This window comes from Asterias rubens, chromosome 2 (assembly GCF_902459465.1).
Source record: "Asterias rubens chromosome 2, eAstRub1.3, whole genome shotgun sequence".
Lineage (NCBI taxonomy): Eukaryota > Metazoa > Echinodermata > Asteroidea > Forcipulatida > Asteriidae > Asterias > Asterias rubens.
Window position 1 is genome coordinate 21,125,370 of NC_047063.1, and position 26,185 is coordinate 21,151,554.

The 26,185-nt window shown below is 39.0% G+C and overlaps 4 protein-coding genes across 12 annotated transcripts in view; 1 reads left to right on the plus strand and 3 right to left on the minus strand.

The window, feature by feature from the left end:
* Positions 1-8,623, minus strand: part of LOC117306913 (protein bicaudal D homolog 2-like) — a 35,813-nt gene extending 27,190 nt beyond the window's left edge. For all 7 annotated transcript variants that reach the window (XM_033791488.1, XM_033791487.1, XM_033791482.1 and 4 more), the window contains exons 1-2: positions 8,327-8,623; positions 190-531 (exon numbers count right to left, since the gene is read on the minus strand). In XM_033791488.1, coding sequence (XP_033647379.1) covers positions 190-531; positions 8,327-8,542 — 558 coding nt within the window. In that variant the 5' untranslated portion in view covers positions 8,543-8,623. The remainder of the gene's footprint in view (positions 1-189; positions 532-8,326) is intronic.
* Positions 8,624-9,644: 1,021 nt separating this feature from the next.
* Positions 9,645-14,673, minus strand: LOC117307294 (tRNA methyltransferase 10 homolog C-like). 2 transcript variants are annotated; one of them, XR_004521063.1, is made up of 3 exons: positions 14,316-14,673; positions 10,437-12,504; positions 9,645-10,302 (listed from the first exon to the last, which is right to left on the minus strand). XR_004521063.1 is itself a non-coding variant. In XM_033792011.1 (2 exons), the coding sequence occupies exon 2, from the start codon at positions 12,464-12,466 to the stop codon at positions 11,033-11,035; it is 1,434 nt and encodes a 477-aa protein (XP_033647902.1). In that variant the 5' UTR covers positions 12,467-12,504; positions 14,316-14,673; the 3' UTR covers positions 9,645-11,032. The 2 variants fall into 2 exon arrangements, 1 of the variants encoding a protein (XP_033647902.1); XM_033792011.1 differs by having other exon boundaries at positions 9,645-12,504.
* A 3,453-nt stretch (positions 14,674-18,126) lies between these two features.
* Positions 18,127-24,413, minus strand: LOC117307039 (ER membrane protein complex subunit 3-like). Its single transcript, XM_033791675.1, has 7 exons — positions 24,209-24,413; positions 22,461-22,518; positions 22,017-22,110; positions 21,387-21,491; positions 20,210-20,371; positions 19,249-19,328; positions 18,127-18,301 (listed from the first exon to the last, which is right to left on the minus strand). The coding sequence occupies exons 1-7, from the start codon at positions 24,355-24,357 to the stop codon at positions 18,200-18,202; spliced, it is 750 nt and encodes a 249-aa protein (XP_033647566.1). The 5' UTR covers positions 24,358-24,413; the 3' UTR covers positions 18,127-18,199.
* A 120-nt stretch (positions 24,414-24,533) lies between these two features.
* LOC117306891 (battenin-like) overlaps positions 24,534-26,185 on the plus strand; it is a 19,442-nt gene continuing 17,790 nt past the window's right edge. The window contains exon 1 of one of the 2 annotated variants that reach the window (XM_033791451.1): positions 24,534-24,777. In XM_033791451.1, coding sequence (XP_033647342.1) covers positions 24,668-24,777 — 110 coding nt within the window. In that variant the 5' untranslated portion in view covers positions 24,534-24,667. The remainder of the gene's footprint in view (positions 24,778-26,185) is intronic. The other variant, XM_033791453.1, reaches the window with a different exon arrangement.

Sequence of the window (26,185 nt, forward strand, 5' to 3'; positions counted from 1 at the left end):
TTTCAACATTCAAAGCAATCTTCTGTTGAAAAAGTTGAATAAAGGCAATCATTACCAATAAGTTATTTTATCTTTCACTTGCAATGTTTTTGGTTTATTTTGGCTCTTTTTACCTTTCATAAAAATCAGTTTATACTTTGTTTTCAGAGAAACAGAGATTTAGGGTTGATCTAGGAGGGAGTTTCTCACCTGTTTTTGCATAGCAATATTCTCCTCTTCCAGCTCACTGTAATCCTGAAGAAGCCTCGACTCCCGAAACTTAGTGTCTCTGATGTCATCTTTGCACGTCTTCTTGGCCGCTTCCAGCTTCTCCGTTTGCATGACCAGCTCAATGTGTCGTGCGTGTAACCGTTCATTCTCAATCTTGGTGTGCGTTAGATCCTGACGACTCGTCTTGATCTCCGACTCCAGATCAGAGATACGATCGACGAGGTCCGCCTCTCTCGTTGCCGTTTCTTGGAGGAGACTCTCTTCCCGGTTGACTTCTTGAAGGGTGTGTTTCTTTTGATGGATCTGGTGCTGATCCAGGGCCTGTTTAATTGAAAAATAGATAATAAAATGAATAATAATAATAATAGTTATTTGAAAGATTGGAATAAGGGCTCAGTTTCATAAATATGTGGTAACAGATTTGTGTGAGTGTAACCAATGTATTTAACATTGAACTCAAATTTAAAAAAGCTGTTTGGCCAACTATGTACTCAGAATGCCAGCCTACAGGCTACGAAACCTGGTTTACTACAGTGACTTCAACACTCCACGCCAACGAGGACGCCCACCTCGTTTGCTGCAGCACCTCAACCAAAAATGAAGGGGGTGCTGGAATATGCTATAGCGCCCCTACTTTTCAAACGTTGGATGTATTATAATCACGTTTTTTTTAAATCACCCCTAAAATCCCTGAGTGAAAAAGTTGTAACACATTATAACAAATCAATTTTCAACTCTTGCGAAGACCAAGACCTCGGGACGGAATGCAAAGAACAGCCTTCATGAAATTCAAGGGCACAAGCTGAATTTTGACACCAGGGGTGTAAAAATGTACTTCAGTCAGCAAACATTTTTACAATGCCTGTAGGTGACTTGGTACTTGTTATGACAGTAACCATGGTAACTGCCATGACTGCGTAGAAAGTGCACAGTCTGAATGAAATAAAAGGGTCTGTCTAAATACTAGGTACTTCAAATTCAAACATGTCAAATGGGAAAATAGACAAACTTGATACACACAATGAAGTACACATGAAACACACAAAGCGCATAAGGCCAAATAAAAAATAATACCAGTTGCTCCTCCGGATTTTTCAAAAAAGAGGAGGATGAGGGCCTTACTATTCATTATATTTAACTGACATACAGATCCTCGTCATTTAATTGGTGGAACTTAATTCACGTGACTAGTACTCCCATTCACACCGGTGATCCAAAAGACCTATTCGCCCATGGGGAATAGCATTTCCCATTCAACAGTTAGGATCATCCTTGTTCCCAATGTTTTTGACATGTTTGAGCAGAACAGCGCCGCTGCTAAAACAAAGGTGCATCTGTGCAAAAGGTTGTGAGCAGATTGCTATTAAATTTGTGAATTGTTGCTGCTACGCGGCGCTATATGATTTAAAATACATCAAATGACAAGGATCTATAATGTCAGTTATATAAAACAAATATTAAGTGGCTTTAATTCGTGGAATGGAAGGAATAATATTATCGCTCGAAACACTTCGCCTCGTGAAACGGAACAGTCCAAATTTTACCTTCCGATAATATTCCTCCCGTTCCACTCTAAGCCACTCAATATTTGTATACTATTTACTATTTGTCTTCAAGATGGCCGCGTAGTATTTTAAATCAAACCGGCCACCAATTCTTCAGTTTGAATCAACTGCACAATTATTTTATACCTATTAGTTGCATGAGGACCTGTTTAACACTAACACTAACAGGATCGGATAACACTAAAAAGATTTGCTGGTAACCATTCACTAATATTGTTTTATGAAACAGACAGTTACAAGTGTTCGAGAGCATCACGTTAGATTTGGGAAAAGCTCCTTGGCCAGTCCTTTTGAAAAGATATATTTAAAGAAAATAAAAAATCAAACTTTTTTTTTTATACAAAAATCGAAAAATGATAAATAGTAAAAAAAAAAGATGCGGCCCCAAAAAAGGATGCAGGCGGGAACAATCAACTGGAATTTTTTCTTACTTGGCCTAATGATGCACAGCATATGTACAGAGTACACTATGTACCTTACAAGACCCAGAAATGATATGTGCTCCAGGCCAGTGTTACGCTACATCGACCAGCAACCTACATGTTTTTGTATAAAGTTGTTCTTTTTAAGTTTTATGTCAGTGATTCTTAATATGTTTTTCTGTAAATTTTAACAAAATCTATTTTGATAAAACTCTGTATTTTTTAACTCAATTCAGCTTTTGGCTGTGAAGTTTGAATATTTTTTGATAAACCAATAATAACACAATTTTATAAATGTACAATTGTATGTCAATTACAGTGTGCATACCAAGCAGATGAAATTATGTAGTGTATTGGACTTGGACCTCTGATTCTGAGAAGACACACCCTACACCCATGTGCAATGAAGACAATTTTCACAATGAACTTTTGACTCCGTTCAAGCCATTTAATTATCCTAAATATGCACAACGTCAGATTGTCCGGTGAGGAACATGATGGAAATTAAGTAGGATTTGAAACATTGCATGTTGGAAATACGATATATGGAAAGGTTTGCGGTAACACCATGTACAATGTAATGAGACTATCTCTAAAATGCGTTGGGGTGGTTCTGAAAAGAACCGTTGGTTTCAACTCGACGTTTCGATCAGTATGCTCTTCTGGAGAAAGCTAGACTGTGATGCTACATGCTGCTTTATAAGTACTGTGGATGCGGATTAACCACCACGTTGTAGTAAGCCTATAAATGCAGAGAATATCTTACATATGTGAATGCTGCACGATGCTTTATAAGTACTGTGGATGCGGATTAAGCACCATGTTGTAGTAAGCCTATAAATGCAGAGAATATCTTACATACATGTATGTGAATGCTGCACGCTGCTTTAAAAGTACTGTGGATGCAGATTAAGCACCACGTTGTAGTAAGCCTATAAATGCAGAGAATATCTTATGTGAATGTCATAAAGAGAAACACACTGTATTTAAACTGGAGGATCAAAAATAATTCCCACTTAGCCTACATTGTAGTGTGTTGAGAACACGCATTTAGTTCTATCATAGAGTAAGGTTCTATTTATTATCCTTCACCATAGGATGCATAGGGAGGCAGTGAAAGTACATCCACAGTACACTATTAATAGGATGAAGGTCGTACGTATGAAAGGTCAATATGGACTATGGATGACTCATCCATGAGGGAAACAACATGCCTGCCTGGGTCTCTTCACTGCCATCCAGACCACAGTACCATGTCATCAAACTCCTGGCATTTAATTTGTATAGTGGTGGGTGAACACTGTACAAAATGTACTGTACTGTACTGTGCTGTCACTGTACAGTGTGTAGGTAAAATGTGTACATAATAAATGTGTACACTATATTAAAAACATGATTTTTAAAAAGAATTCATGTTTTTACAAATGGTATTTTAAATTAAGTACAAGAGTTGGAAGACAGATGCGCTTTTCATACTATACACATTCTATTTTTGTGCATCCCTGTGGAGACATCTTTTGTTCTTTCCTTTGTCCCTGTGCTGTAGATTAACAACTTCCCGGCTACAATATCCCATAACATTCCTTGTGGAGCACCTGATACATGGAGACTCTTTGTTTTCTCTTTTCTGTTTTATTCTCTGTCTCCTTAAGGTAGTGAAAATGAAATCACTGTAAAACTCTTACGTTGTATTTCCATGGAATACAGCGCATTTTCACACTCTCCCCACCTACATGAGTCCTAATTCCATAGGGTCCTGGGTGAACGTTTCAAGAAACCCCAGGGTTTTACTACTTAACCCTACTCCAGCGGTGAGCTTGTCCAAATTTCATGGCTCTGCTTACTGCCGAATTCTGCACTTGACACGCTAGCGCCAAATTTCTGCGCTAGCCTTGTAAGCGTAGAATGCCTAGTAACCTGGAGTACGCACGCGCACAAGTCAAAATTTTCCACTAACCCGTGCAATATGCTTGCCGTAAGCACAGAATTCCCTGCTTCCATAAGCACAGATTGTGTGCTTACGGTAAGCAAAACCATGAAGTTGGGCCAAGGGGTGGCTATTTAAATCAGGGTATGCCCATTTGTCGCTGGCCTGGTTCCAGTAAATTATTGGCCAGTTAACACTACAGTTAACTGCACCACCAACCAAGTTTGTTTGTAGGCCTATAAACAACAGGGGGTGTACTGTAGGGGTGTACTGCAGTTTTTTTGTTTTTCTTCTTTTCAAATCATTTGCAAATTGAAACATTTTCTTAAATGAGTAAAACAACTTTTCTTAAATAAGTAAATTTCCTTATCTGTTGGGTTTTTAAAAGATTTAATAACCGAAGCCCTCCCTAAATATTAACAGACATTTTTTGAGACAAATGAAAAATAAAAGAAGTCGCTTGAGTCTTTACATATTATACGTTAAGGATTTCCCAAATCAAACAAATTGACAAGGTCAGATTTTCTGCGATATTGAAGACAAATTTTGTACGGTATGTAAACCATGTCCTCACTGTCACAAAGCCAGGCCAAAGTCCAAAATTAAACCTGGAGAAAATAATTCCTTCAATTCAATTGACACCACAAAATTACAAATGAACGCTGGCTTCTTATATTGAATGCTCTGTGCATTATCACAATAAGTTTTGTTGGGGACCATTTCGGGAGTCAAAGTCCCCTTTTTATTACACTCAATAAAAGAAGTGCTCAGCATTCACAGGCTTTTGTCATACTACACATATGTACATGTACATGTGCTTATACAGTGTAGTTTGTATTACTAAAACTTGACTCCCAAAATGGGCAAAAGTGGCAGATTTTATCCGCACGGGATATTGGTGCAAAAGGGGTCATCCTTATGTACAAATACAGTGTACATTGGAGACTACTACATGGTACATTTAACAAAGCAATTAAAATTTATACAGCGCTATCCTATCAAGATTCATTGCGCGCATAATTAACATGGAAAATTGTAAATCGGTAGAATTAAGCTTGGGCGATATCGATTTATTTTATTCACGATATATCGCCGACAATATATCGCGATATTCGATATAATCGCGATTAATTAAATTTGACAATCAGTCTTCAAACTCCAAGTGAAAGTTGTAGAAGAGACAGTCATAGCATTTTATAAGAGAGGTGTTCTAATGACCTATTCTTCTGGTTTTACTCCAAACCTATGGGGTGCAAGATGTCTCAGCTAGCAAATACATCGCGATATTTAATCGATATCGCGATATATCGTGATTATCACGATATATCACGATATATCGCAAAATATATCAATTAAAACCAAATCCATCCGATATCGATATCGTTCCAAAATTAATATCGCGATATTCGATAATATCGTGATATCGCCCAAGCTTATAATGTAGAATACAAGGGGAGTGTTTGTGTTTTATGTGTTCTAATATTTGTATCTAATTAGAACTTGGACAATACACCAAGAAGAGAAAGTGAATTATCTTGGGCGCAAAGTTTTCAAATGTAATAGGAATTGAATGACACACAACACTCCAAATTCTCAATACAGTGCATCAAACAGGTTCAAGAGGTGATGATGCATTGTATTTTGTACATCACAGTGAACATTAATCACATCATAATATGCAGAGCAGAACACAGTAGAGGCGTGTTTAGTTAAGGGTTTCCACTATTGTTATGACTCATTAGTAACAAATGCATTGACTCACTAGTATATTCCTCGTGAATATTTATGAGGATGCAAAGGAAAATGATTAGATGGATAGTTAGACCATGGAGCTAATGGTTAGACTGTAGACCATCTGTCTGGTCCATCAATCAGTGAATAATTACATGGGACTCTATATAAATCTGTACTGGTTGGTGTAGGCCTACATCAGTCTGACTCATGTGCATGAACAAATTTACAGTCAGTGACCTATGTACAGGATTCCCCTGAAACTTTGTGATGCATTGTTTTTAGACAAAATGGATGTCCCGTTGTCTTTACAGGCCAATCGGGTGTAAAATTTTAGACAAATAGGGCAGGCCTGATACTTCACGGAGGCAACGGAGGCAATTGGTGCCCTTGCCCTTTCAAAAACGACGCATACAGGCCTGTAGGGGTCTTTTGTACCCAGTTCTGACATATTTTCATGCACACAGTACCAATCGGGCATAACATTTTAGACAAATAGGGGTCTTTTGTACTCAGTTCTGACATGTTTTCATGCACACAGTACCAATCGGGTGTAAAATTTTAGACAATTAATAGGGGTCTTTTGTACCCAGTTCTGACATGTTTCCATGCACACAATACATATGGGTACATGTACGTGCCTAGTATGTAATTTGACCAACATACATGTATCTCTCAAATTACAGTGTATTTAACAATCATAGCCGATTCACTTGACTATAAAATAATAGACATTTCTAAACCACAAAAAAATTTTGCAATTTTCGTTAGAGGGCCTACATGTAACTAAGTGAAGTATTTTTCAGGAATATTTTTTATTATTGTATTGTATTGTTTTTACGATTGAAACCTCAGAACGTTAGTAAAACAGCCTAAATATATAGATTACATGTACCACAAATAAATTTACCCAGTAAGGCCAAGTTAAACATACATTCGATCATCCTGTTATTTTGGGTTTTTTTTTTTTTTTTTTTCTTCTAGTAAACAGGAGGATAGGGGGCCTTTTTATGTTTTCATTCGAGCAGGGTTTGCCAGAATATCATTCTCAAGGGTGATCCAGCACCATGCTCGCTATCGCTAATTAACCCTCTAACTGAATTTGTTTATAAAAATGCGTCAGAATTTAACGCATTTTAATTTGGGCAGTGCCCCACCCACTTGATGTGGCCACGCCCACTCAATAATGGTAACCCGCAAAAGAGGCGTCAAGTCAAAGAGCAAAACTGGTCCCCTCTCATTATTTTCTATATTTTTGATGCAGTTTAGGCCTTCTAAGGATGACCAAGTACAAAATTTAAAGAGTCAAAATAATTCCATTTCCACATGCGCACATTAAGCGTCCTACAGTACAGACACCATACATGGGACGTTTTTAACAATGATGCACGCGAAGTAGTCTCTTTTTGGAGCCAAGCAGCGTTGTTTTTTTTAGTACTTCCCTACCACTAAGGGGTTCAGGCCTGATACTTCACAGAGGCAATGGAGGCGATTGCCTCCAGTGCCCCTTGCCCTTGCATTGGTGCCCTTGAAATGCTCCAGTAGAAATTTACAATTTCCTCATAGGGTGTCCTTTACCAAAGAGAAAATGCCTTGGTGCCCTTGCCCTTTCAAAAACGAAGCATACAGGCCTGGGATGAGAGGTATTGATATGGCTCCCCATGGAACCCCAACTTTGTCAGGGACTCATGGACCAGTAACTATCCAGTGGGACCAGTTTGCTTGCTGCTTCACTGATCTGGAAAACTTGCCAGCAAACATTAGTAAACTGCATTCACAAAGTCTTTTTAAATCACATCTCAAAACTTTTGTTTTTAAGAAAGCCTTTTTGGCAGGCCTGGAATTTCACTGAGGCCACGGAGGGCATGGCCTCCGTTGCCCTTTTTTTGGCCTTGGTGCCCTTTCAAAAATTCCCATAGACTTTCAGATTTTCCAATATATGTAAGAGCCCTTTTCAAAATGAAAATGGCCTTGCCCTCTCAAAGATGAAACTCCAGGCCTGCTTATTATGGTAATGTGTAGTGAGTTTTGTTATGTATCTGTTGTTTTTTAATGTTAGTGTTCTCTTTTTAAATATTTTCTTGTACCACAGTAAGTTGAATTGCCTGTACTTTTTTTAATGCATTTTTTTATGGAATCTGTTAAAAATTAAGCAAATTAAAGTACTAAAACTACATGAACTTATATTTTTGTAACTATTTTTAATTGAAATTTGTTGCCCCTGAGGATAAAATTACTTTAAAATAAAAATATGCACAAACTCGCCACCCACACACGACAATAAAATAGCATCCCTCTCTTCACAAACATTTGACCACACCCCCCAAAACCCGAAAAATAAACATTGTTGTTCAGCTTTCTTGCCGCTTCTTCCAGTTCAATAATAGTTTTTTAACCTAAATAATCTACCAAAACAAACCACAAACGACGACCTATTCAGTCTCAGTAATTTGAAGATTTTGTTTGATTACCTCTTTTGCCAGCTGAAGCTCCTGTTTAGCGGTTTCGAACAACACTTCCAGTTCTTCATATTGTTGTTTCAACGCTTGCTTCTCCTCCAGAACAACCAAGCCGTATTCCGCCGCCTGAATTTTTTCCTGACTGGCAAGGTTTAACTCGTCCTTCAGACGCTCAATTTCAGCCCTGAGTTCTTCTATCGTCTCTGGATATTCGTCGGAATCCGACATTGTGGGTTTTGAATGAAAAATGAAGAAAATAATTCGACCTAAAGATGGACAAAAAAATCCAGACGTTGCAAATCTAGCCGCACGTCGCCATTTTTGTACATTGCATAGTTTCGCAGTTTGACGACGGCTGTTTGCTGTTGATATGCCCCAAATACTCGACTAGCAAGCGCCCTCTGTTGAGTGGTCACATTTATTATCATTATTAAAAATTCCTTGAAGACTGATCCTTTGTACAATAATTATTAACTGTGAGTGATTTTAATAATCCCTGAAAAAAATCAATAAACTTTCAAATGCAGCACTGAAAACAAATACCCTAAAACACTTCCTGCCTGGAACTTACTACCCGCACTACTCCGCAGTGCACCAACTCTGCAAAAATTCAAGGATCAGCTACTTAAAATTGAGTTGGCTGGATCTACATAAATGTAACAAAAATTAATGTGTACCGCCTCCTTGCATCGCGCGTTCTGTACAGGATAGCCACTCCGGGTGTTTGTACAGTAGCTAACAGATGCAGATGGGAGAAATTGCGGATAAGGCGCCTTCAGACCATTCAACTCAATGGTCATATAATATGGTCTGAAAACTTGCTCTATGTTGATCCACTAGAAGGAAACGACTAATAACCTTTTGTCTTTGCCTTCTCCTTTTCCCACAGCTTCCCCCCTTAATAATGTCCATGTTGTCCATCCTCGCATGGTCAAACCAGCTCCTTGACCCCACCCCTTTGACTCCCTCACTTTTTGCTTTCAGACTGTATTCCTCTCTATTTCCACTTCACTGCTTATGTGAGACTTCGAAAAAGACTCGGCTAAAGGGTAGAAACGTCAGAGCATTTTAAAACCTTTTTTTGAGCATTTTACCATAGGTCCTTTTTTGGTTGCAAAGCAGTTTTGCAACGGGTAATTCTATCTTGTAAAATATTGGAATCGGTACATGTAGTGTAATTTTTTTCAAATAATGTGACAAAAAACATATATTGCTTCTTTTTATGTGGGTTTGCAGAGTAGACCAGTATTTTCCTTCCTCCAAGGCTGAACTATTCTACACTCAAACGAAACAAAAAAGACATATAAGAACTGTAATCCAAACACCTGACTAATAATATAATCCTTTGAACTAAAATTTATTTATTTCTTTAGTTTTTGCAAAATTACAAAATAATAGCATTTAAGGGGCGAAAAGAACATCTTTAATTTATCACAGGCCGGTCACACAATTGAAGCATTTTATTGTATTTTAGATAGCTAAGCAACTTGGGCTAATTTCACAACACTACTTAATGGTAAGCGTAATCTTGTGCTAACTAAAGCAGAAAGCTTATTTCACTGGTTAGTGTTTCAGTTTAGCTAAAAAAAAAACAAGCAGCCAGCTTGCGCATTCACTATGGTTTTAATTTGTTGTCATTCATTAACGTACATTTAAAACCTTGCAGGGTCGTTGCTGTGCGATAAAGGCCCTTGCCCAGACTTGTCGCTACCCTTTTATTCCCTTAGTAAAAAGAAGCAGCGCTATGACATGGAAACATGCGCAGTAAGTGCAAAACCAGCCATTAAACAGCTTCATGACAATGGGCCCTGGTTCACAGAGTAACAGACCTAAACTCATTGATGTCATCGTGAACATTGAATGAAAAAAGACAAGAAATAACTACATGTAACATGTATTACAATGTACAGAAGTCTACAGTGAAGATACACGTTATTTTGAACCCATATCCACCTTGCTGGTTACACATATAGGGTGCGTTCGTTTAGCTTCCCTGGGTCGACCCCGGTGTGTGGCGTTCTTTTCTTCCAGAACGAACGTGGGTAACTATCTGCACACCTTCGTCCTGGAAAAAAACCCGCCACACACCGGGGTCGACCCGGGGAAGCTAAACAAACGCAACCTTAAACACTTTTCCTGCCCAGTAGCACTTATTGTTGCATTAGCAATAAACATTCGTTATTTACCGACAGGCAAAAACTAACCAAGTAAACTGTATAATTATACCGTTGGGAAGACGTTCTCTTAAATATTACATGTAGGCGCCAACTTCTTTTATCCGTTTTATAACAGGAGACCAAGCCTCCTCCAATGAGGGCCCTGATCTGTGCAATTAACTTCCTGATAGCTGCAGAAAAACAAACTCACTTGAATTGTTCAAGAAATTGCTAAAGACCGACTTGTTTGATAGATTGGTTTTTACTTTGGGCCATCTTTGATTTTGTTCTAAAACATCCTAGCACTTTGCAAGAAAAAACACCCTTGACACACAAGTTGTGTGCATGCTTCAATTTAGACCTCAGCTGAGGTCTCGAATTGAATTAAAATATTTTGGATATCAATATAAACCACGATATGCACTTTTGCATTGCTTATCATCAAATATGGCGGTTGATGACGCAATGTGGACACCATTTTACCAAATCCTGACCCAAAAAAACCTTGGGTCCAAGATCATGTAAGCAGGGTCTAGCTGCTTCACTGACACTCTCTTAAACTTTAGTTTTTCTCTTCAGCATTTGGAGCGACTTGGTTCTCCCTTTGCCTTGAGGGATTTTTAATGACCTTCTTTGACCTCTGAAAGGGTGGTTCATCAAGTGTTGGCCAATTGCGCGAATGCTTAGCACGACTGAAAGAATACTTTGCCGATGGCTGATGTGATCTGTCTTTGGGCATTTTACTGTCTGCATTCTGATGAGTGGTTTTGGTGAAATATTTTGGCTGTTCCGATTTAAGTCCTTCATGTTTGCGAGTTGGGACATAACTCAGCGCTTTGGTCCAGTCTCCAGAGGTGTTCAGCTCAATTAGGATTTGAATCATTTGATCCAGGGTAAGGTTCTTGCCTCCTGTACCCCACTTAAGGAAGAGGTCAAGAGGCAAACGAGCATGATTGAGGTTGAGACGTTTAACCTTAGCAAAGGAAACACCTTTGAGGACTTTGTGACTATCGACTAAACCACCGAGTACATACACTTTGTTCGGGTCGTACGCTCGCAAGATATTTGGAGAGTCAGATGTGAGATACACTATATCTTCAACTGGGAAGACATCTTGGACTTCACGTTCAGTTGTGGTGACCATAAGGTTCTGGAAATGTTCACTGCCAAACATCCTCCGCATCTCCCGCATAGACATGCTGTCATCTTTCAGTCCGACCCAGTGGATGTCGAACGGATCCTTAGCGAGCTTGTTTGCACCGATCGAATGCATCATCTGCTTCACCAGACTTATAATCTCCGGTCGTTTCATATGTTCATCGTAGCTGAAGTCATAAGCAATCTTTGGGCCGAACTTCATACCTGCCGCGAGACGCCAGTTCTCAAATTGGAGCATGTTGTTCGGTTGGAGCCGGACCAAAATCCGATTCAACATAGGTTCGCTTAAATCTGGCTCCTGAGTCGGAAACTCCAGCTCTCTCTCCTCCCTCAGTTTCCGCCGTTTCTCTTTCTCCCTAAGACGGGTCTGTTCCTTCCGTGCGAGGAAAACTGCAAAACGTTTACGGCTATTTTTTGATGACATTGAACTGTAGTATTCCAAATCCGCATCGCTTATTTTTTCTGGGACGAGGCGGCCGGCGTTTCTCATCATTTCAAGATCTAATCTAGCCGCCTGCATCTGTGCCGACTCCCCATTTTTCTGGTCGTTAACTACAGTACATTTATCATCGTCTGTATTTTCAATACTGTCTGTCTCTAAATGACCAGCAACTGTGCTGCATTTACAAAGTTGAGTTCTAATCAAAGATGGCAAAAGCCCTGACAGCTTCAAAGGTTTTTGAATTTGCCAAGTCGGGAGATAAAAGCTTGAAACTGCTCTGAGTGAACACTGAAAGGATGAGTCCTGCAAGGTGGATTGATGCAGCTTTCCGTTTCTGCTTTTACTGAAGCAGGACCTCAGCAAGGTACAACCACAGTTCCTAAATCGATGAAACATTGCTGCCTTTGATCCACCGAAACACTTCAAGAAATAACCTGAAAAGAGAAAAGTTTTAGGGCAAGTGTTTAGTGTATCATCAACACTACATTATAGCCTTGGTAGGACCATGGAGAACGTTTTAAACAGAAACGGAGACCGACAGGGACCTCCATGATGTAATAAATGAGGAAATAACTTTAAAGTGTTTATTCCATTCTATCTGGTCAAAATACCGATCACCCAGACTTACTGCTTTTAAACCTTTGTAACCTGTTAATAAACAATGGCCAAATTTCTCCATGAACAATCATGTGATGATGTCATAGACGGGTCATTCCGTGTCAAATCACCCCCCAAAAGGGCAATTTTAAACCCTGCCCTCTTCAAATTTGCTCAAATGGATGGGGTAATCGTGGGTCATTAAGCTCAAAATTTCAAGTTTCAGCTCCATCCGATAAACGGTTTTCTCGCTACGGCATGCTCTTTCTCGTTGATTTCGGTCAAAATGCACCTGACCTCCGATAGTCAAACGACCATAAACTATATATACCACTAACCATTAGATGAAAAGGTATGTAATGTACAGTAGGCATAGTAGGGGGCGTATTCATTTGTATAGGAATAGGCAATTAGGGCAACTTTGAGTTGAGCTTGAAAGCAAGCCAAAAATATGATATCTCTAATTTTTTGATATTGTGGAGAAAACATACGAGGGTAAATTTTCACCAAAGTTCATCGCCAGATCACAGGATCCTCCAGGTCAAATTCAAGGTCAAAGTAGAGATCAAAAGGTTATCAAACTTATAATATATCCATGTTCCTACAAAAAAAGTAATGGCAGATTTGGAAAGCTCATGTTTCCTTTCCAAGACCAAAGACACCAATTTCAACCAATTTGACCCAATGTTGACTAATTTATGGTCAGGCGCATTTTGACCGAAAGAGCATGCCGTAGCGCAAAAACTGTTTTATCGGATGGAGCTGAAATTTGAAATTTGAGCTTGTTGTTCAGATTACCCCATTATCCATAATATTTGAGCAAATTTGAAGAGGGTAGGGTTTAACCCATTGGGTGATTTGATCTGGAATGACCCATGACCAAACCATAGAGTTATATATAAGGACTAGAGGGCGCACTGGCCTATATACACGCTCTGGCATGCGCGCAGGCGGCCATTTTCTAAGTTGACAAAACTGGCATCTCACAGCGTGTTTGTGCGGCCATTTTTTAAGTTGAACAAACAACATTGCGTGAGCGTTCAATAAAAAAAAAATCAAACGTGTATTTCATAATCAACACGCGTGCAGAATGACGCGCTTGTCATCTTGCGGTCCCGTGGCGTTTGTGCACGAAGCATCACTCGTGCGCCCTCTAGTTCTTATGTATAACTCTATCAGACCGAACAGATCGCAATCCAATATGATTGTCAAGAGAGGGCGCTGTCACCAGGCACTATTTTTAAAGACTAGAGCCCGACGCCCCCCCCCCCCCCCCCCCCCCCGGTACTATTCCCCCAAGGCGCAATACAGGCGCACGCAATCACTAGCTAGAATATATTATTAGTTCACCCCACGTGCATGACATGACTGTGTTTCAGCCAACCAGAGAACAAGCAAGAGGTGTGGGATAACTTTCCGTATGGCGCCACCACTTTTTCACTCATTTTTACAAAAAGGGATATAATTATCAATCAGGTAAGTTAGAATTAGATACTATATTATTTTATTTCGAATGAAAAAGTGGTGGCGCCATACGGAAACTTTTCCCTATCCAGTATAATATAGGCCTACTTCTACAAGTTCTAGAAACTAAACTAAGGCTATAAAATAATAACTATGATGAACAAATACTGCCACAATTATTTACCTTTTTATTTTTTTCACGATCAAGCACGTATCATTCGCAGACCATTCGCAGCTAGCTAGAGTTAGTAGTAATAAAGTAGCACATCACCCAGCACGCATGGCGTGAAATGTCACATGTGAGTTGGCACTCTGCCGTCTACAGAGGGGGTGCTTCCAGAAAATTATCATAACTTTATTGATGTTTTGAGCTGGGGCAGAATCTTTAAAAGTTTTCATATTCATTACAGCCACCACTTTTTCATTCGTTATGAATAATAAAGTATCTAATTTACTCTAAAAATGAGACGTTCCCCCATGTAAAAAAATGAGTGAACAAGTGGTGTCAGGATACGGAAATTTGTTTTTCTTCTGAATCTTGCTTCGTATTTGAAAACGAATAAACCCCTTTTCTTATTTGGCCTACTATGTTTACTGTCACCACAGGTAAAAAAGTAGAAGATTAATGATTAATGTTGTCATATTATTGTAGGGGAACTTTAAAACATTTCAAGGCTCCCACTAAAAAAAAAGTTAAAGCCCACCCACAAAATAACTTTAACTTGAAGCCTAATTATTCACTCCGCTGCAGGAGGAAAGCCTCTTAACCAGTTCTCAATCCCCCCCCCCCCCCCCCCCCTGAGCTGTCTGTTGCCAAGCAATGTCCTTATGCAGAGATGCCAACATTGAATTTTAAAAAAGAGTAGCGTCTCCCAATGTTAAGGGCGAGCGCATCTTGGGCTCCCTAAACCGATCTTTCTATTACTCTCTACAATACTAATTAGCTCATTTTCAGGCATTGTTGTGAAATAACAATTACCTGTATGCATCAACAGAACAGCTACAAATGTTTATAATGGCCAGTGAAAAAAAAATTGAAAAAAACCCTGATTTCCCTCATCTTCTGACTATGTTTCAAAAATGTAACATAAAAAAGGGTGGCCTTACTTAAATGTAACATAAAAAAGGGTGGCCTTACTTAAATGTTTTTGTTTTAATGATCAGAAACGCAACAACAAGCTATTGGGAGAGTGAGGAGAGAAAAAAAAAAAAAAAAAAAAACGTGTCCGGATTTTGGGCAAAAAATACGTGTCCGTATTTTGGGCATTGTCTGGGCATTGTCTGGACATCGGCGCTACAATTACTGGTAGGAAAACATGGAAACTGTCTAGCTTAGACCTCACAGGCCACTCAGTTGAAGGTATTTTTGTTCAGAAGGTCTCCTTTTTTTTGTCGCCATTATTTCGTACTTTTTTTGCCAAGCTTCCATAAAGTACATGTACAGCCAGCGTGGGCACAATAATAGTGGATACATGAGGAATGAGGTTACTGTGACACGTTAGCTCACACAACCTCATTTCCCACGCACGTGTGCACTATTCCCCCCCATCGTGTAATAGAGATCAATGGGTACGATCTTGCAGAAATGCACTAGCGTAAAAAATGCACACTCAGCCGGCCAGCCAGCGGGGGAGGGCACGCAACAATCATGCCGTCGAGACACGTACATTGTTCGAGTGAATTCGCCGCTATTATTCAACACTGCGTTCTAAAATTAAAAGTGTTTTTTTTCTTTTCTGTTACAATTGTTTTGATATTTTTCTTAATTTTTATTTCCACTTAATAGTTCATTAGTTGTTTGCATGTATTGTACGATTTAATACAATTATGTTGGCCGGCTTGTTTAGCGTGTTATATTGAGTATTATCGTAGCGTCGTAGTCACGGCTCGAAATCGTATTTGCTACGCCCAAATCGTGTATGTTGGTATCTCTGCTTATGTTAAAAAGTCTCTCCATCTTCTGTTTAGTCTTCCTCTTTTTCATGATTGAAAACTTAGTTTACTTATGACAATTATGTATAGTCGCTCTAGTGAAGGCTGATAAAAAGTAATCATAAACAGCAAAGACTGCAAACAAAAAGTGGTAAAACAAAATTGCCAAAAAAATGTAAACATACATTATTCTTGAGTCTGGTGTAAATTAAATTTAATAATCATTTCTGATCAAAACAAATCATTGCAATGCAAAACACTTGGTAATTTCTTTTTAAAATCTATTAAAGAGGAAGAAAAGTGTCACATTCAATTTTGTGATTCCAAAAGACAGAGAATTACAACCTCTTACCTCACACTAAACTCCAAATTTTCCAGTGCAAATTGTCAACATCCGAAGACATCTTTTTAAGAAAAATTAGTCTGTACGTTTTGGGTGCGGGAATGTTTTGGTCCATTTTTGACTTTTCAGAGTGAAAATTTAAACATGACATCATTGAATTTCAACAACTAATGGAACTTTACATTTCAATGTGGATTATTTGCCAGACAGATTTAAAGTCAAGTCTGTTTTAATTGAATATCTCTAAAGTGAACCAAAACTTCCATGTACAAAAATGTCATCAGATGCTTTGTTATGATGTTGGCAAATTTTGCACTGGAGAGTGTCTTAAGCCCGGTTCATACTTCCTGCGAATGCGAATGTGATGCGAATGTTGCAACGAATAATTCGCAGCAGCTCAACTCTGCTCAACTCACTTGCGAATATCGGTGCGAAAGGAGGGTTGTGACGTCATATTCACGTCAAATTCGCATTCGCAGGAAGTATGAACCGAGCTTTAAGCAATGGCTACACCATTTTCCCCCACACACATAAGGACTCTATCAGTTGGGAAATGAGGATGGTACATCACTAAATTGAATTTGACATTACTCTTGCTCTTCAAATAATTATGATCAATTCACAAACTTTGAACACCGTAATAAAATTACTTAATGCATAATATAGACTGGTCCATTAGGCTCCGCCCACCAAAGGAACTGTCAATCATGGCTCTACCATGTCTTGTATGGTCTTGCTTTGCCCTGCATGCACCACAGGTAAATAATTATAACCAGTTTATATACAGCAATTTTCACAACCCTCCCCCTAAAATAACTACATTAAACAAAATCACACCGACTTCAATACATGTATATCTATCTATTTCCCTTTGTGTTTCAGTTCTGGTATACACATTACTGTGGGAACTTGGACACAATGAAACAAAGGGCCCCACAAAGAAATGTTGCTGTTAAACGGAGTTCACACGAGGGACTAATAGAACAACAGCAAGTCCCAACAACCCTGTGTCCATGTGAGTAGGTATACACATTCAAACCGGGGACCTATAACAAAAGAGGACAATAGGGTCCACGGTTTGGGAAAGGTCCACAGTTGGAAAACAAGTACAAAACCAATAAGAGCTATAACAAACGAGGGACAATAGGAGGTCTACTGTTGCAGGCGTTATACAAGCCTGTGTGTGTGTGTGCTGCCAGTTTATTAATTAATGCTCTATGTCAAATGTGTCAGTTAAAGGAACTCTACAGAATTTGTAAGAAACAAAATCATGAAGATTACAGATTTACATAAAACTTACACGGTCTAATTATGAATGATGATAGTAGAAAACATCCCTTGAAATAATTCTGCCTGAAACGTCATATTTGGTGAGAAATTGATAATCTAATTTTGCGTTTCGAGTTTATCGCTCAGTGAGTGTTTTATTCATTTTTTTTTTTTTGCATCGATGTCATGCAAAATGTGTAATTGGTTTTTCTCTAATTTCTCGTGACCCAGATGGCCGATCGATCTCAAACTTTTCCAGAACTAGATTTCAAGAGTTAGAACTAGTCCTAACTTAGGTTAGTCCTAGGAGATATACAAAATGTGTGGCTAGTCCTAAGTTGGGACGAGTAACTCATCCTATAACTCAAGATAAGACTAGTCTTAACTCTTTGTGAAATCCACCCCTGGTTTGTCAGTTTATGTATGTGGTGGATTACATCTAGTGCTTACACTGCCAGCAAATGTTGTGTAAGCAAAACCAATTCTGTAATGCTCCTTTAACGGTTAGTTGATATTGAACTCTGTTAAGTTCTGTTGGTCATAAAGCTGTTTCTATCCACCAGTTCCTCTTCCACATTTTCCAAAGCCCACTTATGACCACAGATTTCAAGGGCTTCCCACTCCGCCTGTAAAAGAGACAGAGAAAAATGAACAGGTTAAAGGTAGTGGACACAATTGGTTATCACTCAAAATAATGATTAGCATAAACCTTACAATGTACTAGGTAACGAGTAATGGGGAACTGTTGGTAGTATAAAACGTTGTGAGAAACGACTCCCTCTGAAGTAACGTAGTTTTCGAGAAAAAAAAGTAATTTTCTACGAATTTGATTTTAAGACATCTGATTTAGAATTTGAGGTATCGAAATCAAGCATCTGAAAGCACACAACTTCTTGTGACAAGTGAGGTTGTTTTTTCTTTCATTATTATCTCGCAACTTTGACGATCGCCTGAGCTCAAATTTTCACAGGTTTGTTAGTTTATGCATAATGTTGAGATACACCAAGTGGGAAGACTGGTCTGACACAATTACCAATAGTGTCCAGTGTCTTTAACCACTTTCCGACGGTATTACAATTTTGTTTACCGTGCCTATGCTCGGAACCAATTGCAACTTTGAAATAATTATTTTTCTGAGAAAAATGTTGTCACAAGGAAACCTAAACACTAGGGAAGTTATGCTTTTTCAGGGAGCCCTGGCTGTTCTCATGTGTGATCTGAGGACTCTCAGAACAAGTCAAGTTCCAAGACGTTTCCTTAATTTGTCAATTAATTATTAGAGTTAGATGATAAATAAAATAGAGGTAATTGTATTTTGGGCCATCAGAATACAATTCTGAGCTTGACGTCATGTTTACAATTTGTGTTTCAATGATACATATAGAATTATTATCTGCAAACTGCTCACCAACCAAAAGGATCTATGGTATAAATGCAAAAAGTACTTATATTAATGGCCTGACGTTTCAAACCTAGTCACGTCTTTCTCGAAGGCTAAAAAGAAAGACTCTGCTTGGGACCAATCATCAGGCTAATCACCTTTGAAAAAAAAATGTTTACTAAGTTCACTGACCTTGAATGCTTTCATGGGGTCGGGATTTGCACCCATCGGTTGACTCATCTGTTGCTGCATCAAGCGAGCCTGGTCAGCCGCTGCAATAATCAAGAGTCAAACATGGTTAACAATGACAAACAGAAGGCCAGGGCGCCAATTTCATAGAGCTGCTTATAGCACAAATAGTAGCTAAGCACAACATCATTATGCTTACAAGAATAAGATAACTAGCCAAAGTACCATGTCACAAGTACAATTTGTGACTGGTATCCTGCTCATTTGTGCTAAGCAGGAAAATGTTAAGCCTTATTTTCTGCCTCAGCAGCTCTATGAAATTGGGCCCTGGTCAAAAGTATGGGAGGAGATGTCAGTCAGAGTCAGCGAGAGTCCTCATGAATAATAAAAGTAACACAAAATTTATAATGCGCCAAGAAGTTGGAGAAACAGTAAGAATGTATAATTGATCTAAATCATGTACATACATAAATATGAAATGGGTAAGATGGTTGTGGGTGTAAGTCACAGTTAAAACAAGACACTTATTACTTTGTCCTTCCAATGGGGTGCTAAAACGTCGGTGCCGTGAGTAGCACTGCACGTTAAACGACCCAGTGCAGTGCACTTATCGTTCAGAGGTTCGGTGCAACATTCAGTCATGTATGTAATAACCTGAACAAGAACCAACACAAGAAATGGCCTAGGGATGAGGTTGTTGACACATTTTATCAAGGAAAGGTGTTTTGTCTGAACAACCTGCACTCTGAACTTTATTTTCTTAAAAGCCAGAGGGCTTCTAAGTGAAACTTTGAATTGTGGGGATAAAATGAGCCATTTTGTTTATTTTTATTAATTGGTTATTCTAGACATCATTTAGAGACAGTGGAAGGCAGGGCAAACTAGTTAACATAAAGACAAGCAAAGTAAAGTAATTTAAAAGCAAGGTACAGGGATGCTTTTTGAGAAGCCCTTTCGTCCTCACCATTATTTTCTCCTAAGATTAACGAGTAGACGCTACGTAGACCAAATACATTTAGGAAGTACCAGCTGGCTGAACTGACCCAAGATGCATCCAGTGAAGCCAGTTCCACACCTCGTTGAAGCATGGGCTTAAAGCGTAGTGTTAACGGGAAAGGAACCTTAGCTGTAATCAGACACAAGAACAAAATATCATTTTAAAGGCGCTTGGACACTATCAGTAATTACTCAAAATAATTGTCAGCATAAAAACTTAGTTGGTGATGAGCAATGGAGAGCTGTTGTTAGTATTAAAGGCAGTGGACACTATTGGTAATTACTCAAAATAATTATTTGCATAAAACCTTTCTTGGTGACGAGTAATGGGGAGAGGTTGATGGTGTACAACATTGTGAGAAACGGCTCCCTCTGAAGTTCCATAGTTTTCGAGAAAGAAGTAATTTTCAAGGAATTTGATTTCGAGACCACAGATTTAGAACTTGAGGTCTCGAAATCGACACAACTTTGTGTGACAAGGTGTTTTTTTTCCCCATTACTATCTCGCAACTTCGACTACCAATTGAGCTCAAATTTTCACAGGTTTGTTATTTTATGCATACGTTGAGATACACCAACTGTGAAGGCTATTCTTTGACAATTACCAATAGTGTCCACTGCCTTTAAACATTGTGTGAAACGGCTCCCACTAAAGTAACGTAGAGAAAGAGATAATTTCTCACTCAAATATTAAAAGACTTTAGGCATAAAGGCTTTTTGGGCATTTGAAAGCACACAAACTTGTGCAACAAGGGTGTTTTTTTGTGCATATGTTGGGAAACACTAGTTAGACTACTGGTCTTTGACAATTACCGAAGGTGTCCAGTGCCTCTAAAGTTTAAAGCCATCGTTAATTACTCCTAAAACTAATGGCCAAATAAACTGACTTTAAATAGGAAGAAGAAATGTGGTTTTAGAGATCGGGATTCACAAACTCTTCAATCTCAGAAATGTTTCTGCATGAAACGTTTCTCAGAGTAAGTATTCCAATTGCAGATTATTGCCCCTGCTTGGACACAACCACATCCGATTCTTGGTGATATCTTGAAAAAGAGCTACAAGGGACCAGTCTCTTCTAACCTACAAATTTGTTTTCTTCCTTCCCTAGACACAGTAGCAAGAAAGTCTTAGGTCAATTGACTTACTGATAACGAAGCCTGAGAAGGTCCAGTTGATCCAGCCACCGATGACGATCATGGGCAGAATGTTGGTTAAATTACCCTTCAGCATATCAGTCAGCATGGACGGATCTAAACAATATACATGTAGATGTTACATAAAAGTTATTACATAATAATAATAATGATACACTGAATTCAGAACTTGTATTTGCTGATTTGTTTAATTGATTACAATTCGATCCAACGGCAAATTTAGCCCCAATAACAGGATGCATCGGAAACGAGAAAAAATGCTCAGGTTTAGATGTGGAAAAAAAAAAAAAAAACCAAATGGGTGAATACCCACGCAATCAGGTAGGGACTGAAAACCCAATCCACACAAGGCTCCAGTCCCTGGTGGGACTCGAACAGGAGTCCACATGGGTGAAAGGCAGGGAAAGAAACCACTGAGCCAACCTGATATATAGTGTGTTTTATGCACGTGCATCTCAGAGTGCTCATTAAAGGCACTGTACACTATTGGGAATTGTCAAAGACCAATTGTCAAGATTTAACACAGCAGGACATCAAGCACAATGTGCCTGGCTCACTATTGTTGTACTCCATGGTCCAACCATGGTTTCTTTCTCCATGGTCCACAATGATCAAACTTACCAGCCATTGGGTTCTGAACCACTCCCTCTCTTTTTTGCGTTTTGAAGAATCCAGAGTCATCATTATTGAAGAACTGTTTCCTCATGTTGAAAGACTACACAATGCAAGAAAAAAGTTGCAAAATAGAAATTATTAAAGCTGATAACTAGGCCGGGGCGACTAGTGAAATTTACTACTCTAGTCGCAACTTTGACACTAGCCGCTACTAATTTTTACTTCCCAAGATGCACTGCGGCATAATGTTTACCGCAGGCAGAAAATAGTAAAATTCACGCTAACAGGATTGAAGGATTGTGTCACTGATAAGGTCCGATTGTGATTCGTTAGTTAATTACATACCATGTATTTTGTCGTGAATAGTGGTTCGCCAAACAGTCACGACTGTTTTTGTAGTAGTCGTGATAATTTTTGTATTTTTTGTAAAATGAATGTACGTTTGATTACCTGTCGAGGAAGAAACTTGCCATTTTCTCTAAGAAGTCTGCTCTTTAGCAAAGCTTGTCTAGAAGAAAAGAAGAACATTTTAAAATAAGAATGCTGTGAACTAAGTTTTTTTCAAACAAAGCGAATCTAGATATTTAATCAATAAATTTAGGCAATAATAGGATTCTGTCTCACACAATATCCTATCACCAATCCGCGGGGCTGATTTTGCTCAATGGCCAAAGGCATTGTGGGTCAATGTTGGATGAAAAAAAAGGGCTAAGCCCCCTTTTATAACAACAATGTCTTTCAGCAATTCAGTCGAATCAGTCAGGCTGTTGTGTGTGGGGGGATCTTTGAGGAGACAGAATCTTATGTCAGAGAGTCCTGCCACAACCAACCAACCTGACTTTCATTTGCTTGTCTTTTATTTATTTTTTAAATAAAACAAAATACTTAATTAATACAAGGTGAGTAGATCTCATAATTCAAACGTAGTCCCACATACTGACATACCTTGCAGGAAATAAAGTATGTTATTAAAGCACCTTTTTAATATGCGCACTATATTATAGGACGACACTTTTTTATTATTATATATTAGGCCATTTATAATGCCAGAAAAGTTTCCACACCAGCCCACCATTTTCTTAAAATGCTTTTTTTTTTTTCTTTTTTTTTTTAACCCTGACTGAGAATGCAATGCCACTCTCTATATTAAAGGCAGTGGGCACTATTGATTGGTAATTGTCAAAGACTAGCCATCACAGTTGGTGTATCTCAACATATGCATAAAATAACTAACCTGTGAAAATTTGAGATCAATCGGTCATCAAGTTGCGAGATAATAATGAAAGAAGAAAACACCCTTGTCACACGAAGTTGTGTGCTTTCAGATGCTTGATTTCGAGACCTCAAGTTCTAAATCTGAGGTCTTGAAATCAAATTCGTGGAAAATTAGTTCTTTCTCGAAAACTACTGGCACTTCAGACAGAGGGAGCGGTTTCTCACAATGTTTTATACCATCAACCTCTCCCCATTACTTGTCACCAGGAAAGGTTTTATCCTAATAATTATTTTGAGTAAATACCAATAGTGTCCACTGCCTTTAAGGTTTATCGCCAAAAGCAAAATATCAAGAGAGGGCGCTGTTGAACCCACACAAAGATATAGGCGATGCGTGCGCGAGTCATACATGACATCTTACAAGTTACATCGCATAGCAAACTGCCTCATATGCCTTCCCACAATGCATTGCGGTTCTGAATCGCGATATAAACCCTAATGCGTAATGGGGAAAATATAAAAAATGTAAAATAAATGGTTGTCATGATGGGGCCTTAGACCTAGGCACCTAACCCCCAAGGCTTTGGGACCGGTTTTAAAATAACTGATGGCTAAAAATCCTAAATAAATAAAATCGTTTGATTGAGAAAAAAAAAGAAAATTTCAGAAAAGTTTCCGTATTCTCTTTTCTGAATCAATCACTTTTCATTGATTCGATTTAATTAATGAGGTCCCAAATAGGATATCCCTTTTTGTCAAAAAATGGGTGAAAAAATGGTGGCGACATTTTTTTACGGAAAGTTTTCCGCACTGATGACTATGCGAGATTATAAATGTGGCGACTTTGTCGCAGCACCTTCACGTAGGCCATGTTAGTATTATTGTAATGTAAGGTTAGAAATGGACGACTCGTCCCGTGAAAACTGATGAAAACTTAAAATATCAAAAAATGAAAAACCTAAAACATTAAATTAAATACTTACCCGTCTGATACTTGTTGAAGAGTTACTTTTTTCTGTGAAGTAAGCAATAAACTGACATAATGTCTGATGATTCCAACAAAGAATGTGATAAAAACTATGGGTAACACGACCCAAAGACGAATATTTGGGTCCAACAATAACTCTGCCATTTCGGCAGATGATGGAGGACGACTTGGTTGGAGGTTTAACGACTCCGGGCGAGTGGTGGCGCTGTTGCAGCCTAGCCCGGTACTAGACTCTGTTCATTAGACAAGCTACTAGCCTTTAGCACTGTACCAGAAATGCGGGTGTGTGTAGTGTACGACGCGTGACGAGAGCTAGCGATTACACAAACATACGAACGACCTGTTTCAACTTGAACTCTAAACTTTCACAATCAATACACTGTCTGTGCTGACTGTATTGTATGTAACTGTATAAACCTCCATGATTATTCCATGATTATTCCTGGCTTCAGAAATGTCGGAAGTTGAAGAAGAACAAATGGATAACGTAATAGACCCACAATCTGTTCCTGTTGATCTTACCCAAAACAAAACAGTGAAGATAAGAAATCTTGTTGCTTTCTGGTAAGTTACACCACTCACCAGGTTTCACTATCCCAGTATCTTCAATTCAACAAGTTCATTTGTCGCTGTGTGTGTAATTTGTAGAAATTCTTTACATCAATATCTATCTATATCCTCATTGCATTGCCTCTAGATTATAGAAAGGAAACGGGGCCTTCAAATGATTATTTTCCAAACTAACATCTGCTGGGGCCTGCTGGGAGGGGGGGGGGCAACTTTGCTAGGGGACGAGGATAGGGGTGATAAATTATGTTTGATGGCGATAAACTTACGGATGTAGTCTTTACCGTGGAAGAAGTGGCGAAACAGTTGCAGAAACTCAACCCAACAAAATCCCCTGAACCGGATGGACTGCACCCAAAGGTACTGAAGGAAGTATGTAATGAGATAGCACATCCACTTGCCATCATCTTTAGAAAGTCAATGGATGAAGGTGAAGTTCCAAAAGGTTGGAAAGTTGCTGAAGTTACTGCCATCTTCAAAAAAGGTAGTGCTGCAGATGCTGGGAACTACAGGCCAGTCAGCCTCACTTCGATAGTATGCAAGATTATGGAGTCTATCATCAGAAACCACACTAGTGCAATTTATGAACAAACATAACATCATTCAGGAGGAACAACATGGATTCAGACAGGGTCGCTCGTGTGTAACGCAACTACTCATTCTAATGGAAATGTGGACAAAACTGCTGGAGGAAGGTGCGGATATTGATGTAGTCTACCTAGATTTCCGGAAAGCATTTGACTCTGTCCCACACCTGCGCCTCCTGAAGAAGGCCGAAGCAAATGGAATTGGTGGCAAGCTGATTCGATGGATCGAAAGTTTCTTGATTGGAAGAAAGCAACGAGTGTCTTTAAATGGTGAGATATCAGACTGGGCCAGTGTGAGGAGTGGCATCCCGCAGGGCAGTGTTCTTGGGCCAATACTTTTCATAATATACATCAATGACCTACCAAATGTAGTTTCCAGTCTTGTAATGATGTTTGCGGACGACACCAAGATCTTCACTCCAGTCAAGGGAGAAGACGACTGTCAGATATTACAGGAAGACCTCAACCGGTTGGGTGACTGGTCCTCAAAATGGCAGCTCAAATTCAATGTTGCTAAGTGTGGAGTACTGCACTACAGGAAAGGGGTCGACAGAGTCACTTACACTATGACAGAAGGAAACCACTCCAGAAATTTGAAAGAAATTGACGACGAAAAGGATCTTGGTGTCCTGTTTGACAAGTCACTAACTTTCAGTAAGCACATTGGAGCAATAGCAAACAAGGCAACTCGAATTCTAGGTGTAATAAAACGGACCTTTGACTACATGGATGAGGAGACTTTCAAGGCATTGTACAAGACCATGGTTCGCCCACATCTGGAGTACGCCAACAGCGTTTGGTGCCCCTACTTGAAGAGA

What these genes read in the sequence shown, in the direction of transcription:
- LOC117307294 (XM_033792011.1), bottom strand. Translation starts at nt 12,466, where the DNA reads ATGTTTCATCGATTTAGGAACTGTGGTTGTACCTTGCTGAGGTCCTGC.
- LOC117307039 (XM_033791675.1), bottom strand. Translation starts at nt 24,357, where the DNA reads ATGGCAGAGTTATTGTTGGACCCAAATATTCGTCTTTGGGTCGTGTTA. An exon ending in GCAAGTTTCTTCCTCGACAG is followed by an intron (nt 22,111 to 22,460) that starts GTAATCAAACGT and finishes TGCATTGTGTAG; the next exon opens with TCTTTCAACATGAGGAAACA. An exon ending in CTTCTCAGGCTTCGTTATCA is followed by an intron (nt 20,372 to 21,386) that starts GTAAGTCAATTG and finishes GTCTGATTACAG; the next exon opens with CTAAGGTTCCTTTCCCGTTA.